At 36.5% G+C, this 4,321-nt stretch overlaps 1 protein-coding gene across 1 annotated transcript in view; it reads right to left on the bottom strand.

The window, feature by feature from the left end:
- The window catches only part of SDAD1 (SDA1 domain containing 1), a 28,231-nt gene that overhangs the window by 21,254 nt on the left and 2,656 nt on the right, over nucleotides 1-4,321 (bottom strand). Inside the window, 3 exon segments of the mRNA XM_004681204.2 lie at nucleotides 678-788; nucleotides 1,351-1,449; nucleotides 1,926-2,030. Coding sequence (XP_004681261.1) covers nucleotides 678-788; nucleotides 1,351-1,449; nucleotides 1,926-2,030 — 315 coding nt within the window.

The following is a 4,321-nucleotide window of genomic DNA, read 5'->3' as shown; positions in this document are numbered from 1 at the left end:
TACATCTTATAAATTGCTAAAATCAAATGGTAGCAATCTTTAAACACTTTGGGGGAGAAACTTAAGTCAATAAATGTAAACTTAAGTTTTATGTTCTTAAATTTTCTTTGTAAACTTTCAATTTGGTATTGTTTATATAAGTGAGCACAAAGTTACATGAAAATGCTAACTTTTTTAAAAAGTAGAGTCTTTTGGAGGTGAGGGCAAGAGCAAAGTCTATGTCCAGTGTATTTTGAGTTAGCCAGTTAGGATAGGCAATGGAATAGAGCTTGGCATATGGGGCCTGGGTTTCTGGCCTTGTGTTCCAGTCCCACCATTCAGAAGCTGTTACCCTGGGCTCACTACTCTATCTCCCTGTGCCTTGACCTTTGTATCTACAAAGTAATCATCATCATCATCATCATCACCATCATCACCCCTATACCCTACAGGGTATTTGTGAGTACATATCAGAATTTTAAAAAAACTCTGAAAATGGTACCAAGTAAAAAACATGCAATAAATGTTAGCTAACAACACCATATTGTATGCACACAAAGGTCAATGTCTTCCTCTCACAACTGTCCTTAATTATATCTCATGATATAAAGCATCAACTGAAGGAACTCCAAACTCCACAAGTACTATGTCACTACAAGGATGAATGAGATGGGAGGGAAAAACATTTTGCTCTTTACCTTTCTCAGAAGCTTATCATGGCAACGCAGAAGTTCAAAGAAGAGTTCTAACAAACTTGATGGGTTGATGAGATTCTTGTTTCTCAGCAAGATCAAAGCTTTGCAAAATGTCTTAGGGGGGAAAAAGAAAATATACTATAAGATAATAAATTAAAGTTAAGGTGAGAAACTGAAGTATACATACTCCCTAAAAATGTATCCTACTAACTGAGAATTACTCTATACATCAGGATGGAACAGTCCTGGGCCCTACCTGAGAGTGGAACAGAAGAGGGGCTAGACAGACCAGGAGCACATAAGCAGACGTGTCTCGGATAATTCAAAGTATAATGAAGGAAGTAAAACAGGGTATCTTAGCTGAAAAATAGTGCGTGCTGGTTACCTTACACTGGAATGTCAAAAAAATGTCAATATACAATAAAACTCCAGGGATCAATGAATCCTTAAAGATAGTAAGATCAGATACACAGTAAGGAAGAACACATGCATGGATTTATAGGCCATTATATGTTTGAGTCTTATTGTAAGTAAGGTGAGAAGCCACAACAAGACTTCTAAGCTGGGGTAACATATTCTGATTACAATTCAAAAAAAAAAAAAAGCATTTGGTTGAGATATTATTCTCATTTAATCACATATGCACAGGTGCACATAGCTGAAACACTGACCCTACCATTCGAAGATCAGGATCCAAGACAGTGTGATTGTAGGAGAGGAGATCTTTCAGCTCTTGAGGAAAGTTACTTAAATGTTCTGGGTAGCAGTGACCAATCTGTAACAAAGCAAAGGTTCTTCTAAAGTTTTGCTTTCTCTCCTATAATTCATACGCACTTACTTAGGATGTTCTGGAAAGGAGGGTAAAAGACGATGTTTCATAGAAGCAGATTGTTCTGAATCTTCGCTTTCTTTCCTAATGGTAATATAGGTCTCTCCACCACCACCCCCCTTTTATATTTCCTCTAGTTTTAGTTTTAAAATATGTGATGTGATTTAGAATCTGCTCTTAGGATAAATCAGAAAGCAAGTAACTTGGAAGTTCTGCTCTGGATGGCTGGGTTCTTGAAAAGTTCTAGTGAACTCTTCTAACTCAACATAGGGAAAGGATTAAAACTTTCAAAAAGTTCTTTTTTTTTAAATCTGTTTTAAAAATTAAGTTTCCACTTGCAAGTGGAAGGAGGATGAATACTACTAGAATAAGAGTTTGCGAACTGTGACAATTAGTCTTTGTTTATTAAAAAATTACCTTACCTGGGCCAGAAACATTACCAGCTCCGCCAGCTCCTTGCTGGGTTTATTTGGTTGTAATTTGAAAATCTCCACATTAGATTTATAGTGATTGTACTGCTGTAGAAACTGTAAAAAAAAAAAAAAAAAAAAAATTGAAGTTTGTTACTTTCTATTATGACTTTCTCAAAAAAAAAAAAAGTGAAAAATTACTTAACAGTTTCTGATAGTGACACAGAGAAAAAGATATGGTGAAAGAAAGGCAGTGACACCACTGCATTATCTGCACCCTTTAAAATGAGTTCTGAAAAATTTAAGTACATCATAAGCAATCAAAAGAATCTTCATTATTACAAGTTTAGGTGGTGTAGTATAAAGAAGAGAAGCAAGAGTTAAAATCTCAGATTTTGTTCCTGTTCTGTCATTTATTATTCAAACAACCCCCCCCCCCCAATGTTGTTTACTTATGTAGAACACTCACATTAGCAGAAAAATACTGGGTGAGAAAATGTAAATAGATCTTAAGTATATGAAGCCTCCTAATCAAAATTCCCCTTTTCTTTTAAAAACTGATTAAACCTTAACCTATAGTTACAGATTGACTGTGTTAACAGTCAAAAGCAATATTCAGTTTGCTATATGCTAAGCTCATTATGTATATAACTTCATTTAATTGTGTTTAATGCTAACAACCAACAATCTAATGTTAGAATTCACCAGGTATTAATTACATGGCCTACAACTACTCTTCAATCCTAGACCATGACTTTAAATTGTGTGTGTGTGTGTGTGTGCGTGTGCGTGCATGAGAGAGAGAGAGAGAGAGACAGACAGACAGACAGATAATATGAGAAAAAAGATTCCTTTATATTATCAGCCTAACTGGTCAAATAAACCCCAAATTCATAAAGTCAACTGCCTGTCTGACATCTCTACTAGATGCCTAACAGACATCTTAAATTTTAGCATGGTCCAAAAGAAAAATAACAACAACAACAAAAAAAACAAAACTCTTGACTTCCTCAACAAAACTGCTAGGTCTCATTTTCTCCAAGAGAAGGAGGCAAGAAAGAAACCTCTAGCCCCTACATGCGTTAGCTAAGACCCTACCTCTCTCGAGTCTGTGTCTGCCTCATTATCCTCCTGGAACCAGTCATGCCCCACATTCCTCAAGCACTCCAGTTCTTTGTTCACTGTGCTATTACCCTTGAACATAATTCCGCTCAGTTTGTGGCAGTTTCATGTCCCATACCCTTGCCTCTCTCCTTGATTTCGCTTCTAGTCATTTGGAACTGTTACTCCACCTTCGCCTCACTTCACGATCATATTCCAAATCTTGTCATTAGCAACAACTACAACTCTTTCAGAATGTCCACTGAAAGTGTTTCGCTTCCAATCCCTATCTCTTCTTTTCCATTTCTTTCTGACAGTAGTATCCAACTCCAACAACCCTTTCCTCTCACTAGAATCCACAGTCCAGTAGTTTTTCCTCTGCACCCCACCTCCAACTTCTCATCCAGTTTCAATGACCAAGCATAATCTTCCTGCAGTTACTTCAGCTTACCACTCTGTTTTCTCTCATTGTGCTCCTCTGACAAATGCCCGTGAGGTGTTTTCCTTTTCTATAACTACACTCTCAGAGCTAGGCCCGGCTGGAAAATCAGCTAACTAATCTTATTTTAAATTCATTACCACAAGCTCCCCAAAGGATCTGTGCATCTGGTAATCTTACCATACTTCCCTCCTCTCCTAGACAATCAGTTTGTACTTTGTCTTCTGTTCTCAAACCCTTTCTCTGTATCCTCACTTTTCAACTGATGATATTGTCTTCAGTTTCACTAAGAGAGTAAACAAGCTGAGGATAATTTCCATATTTTAACACCCCAATTAAAAACACAGCTTCATCTTTTAAATTATCTGAGGTCATCATCTGAGGTCAGGTCACCCCCTACATCCTATTCAATCTTGGTTTGTTTCAGCAGTCTCCTCTTCCGTTTCTGTTTAAACAATTTCTGCTCCCATTAGTAAACTTACATGATGTTATGTCTGCCATCTTAAAGAAACCTCTTAATCCCACTTTAACTCCAGTTTACACTCTATATCTTCCCTTTTTTCAGAAAGTATCTTCAATGAGTTGTCCATAATTGCTGCCCAGTCACTCTTTCTCAAATAAACTTCTTAAATTGATATATACCTTATACCATAAATTTATTCTTTCAAAGCATACAATTCAGTGGCTTTAACATATTAAAAAAGTTGTGTAACCACTATCACAATCTAATTTCATAATATATTCATCACCATAATAAGGAACCCTTAACCATTAATAGCCATTTCCTATTTCAGCCCAACCCCCAGGATCTGGTAACTATTAATCTTTCTCTCTTTATGTGTGGGCCTATTCTGGAAAGTTCTTGTAA

Source organism: Condylura cristata, unplaced genomic scaffold, assembly GCF_000260355.1.
Source record: "Condylura cristata isolate star-nosed mole 26May11 unplaced genomic scaffold, ConCri1.0 scaffold00012, whole genome shotgun sequence".
Taxonomy (NCBI): Eukaryota; Metazoa; Chordata; class Mammalia; order Eulipotyphla; family Talpidae; genus Condylura; species Condylura cristata.
This window is presented reverse-complemented; position numbering and strand designations above follow the sequence as displayed.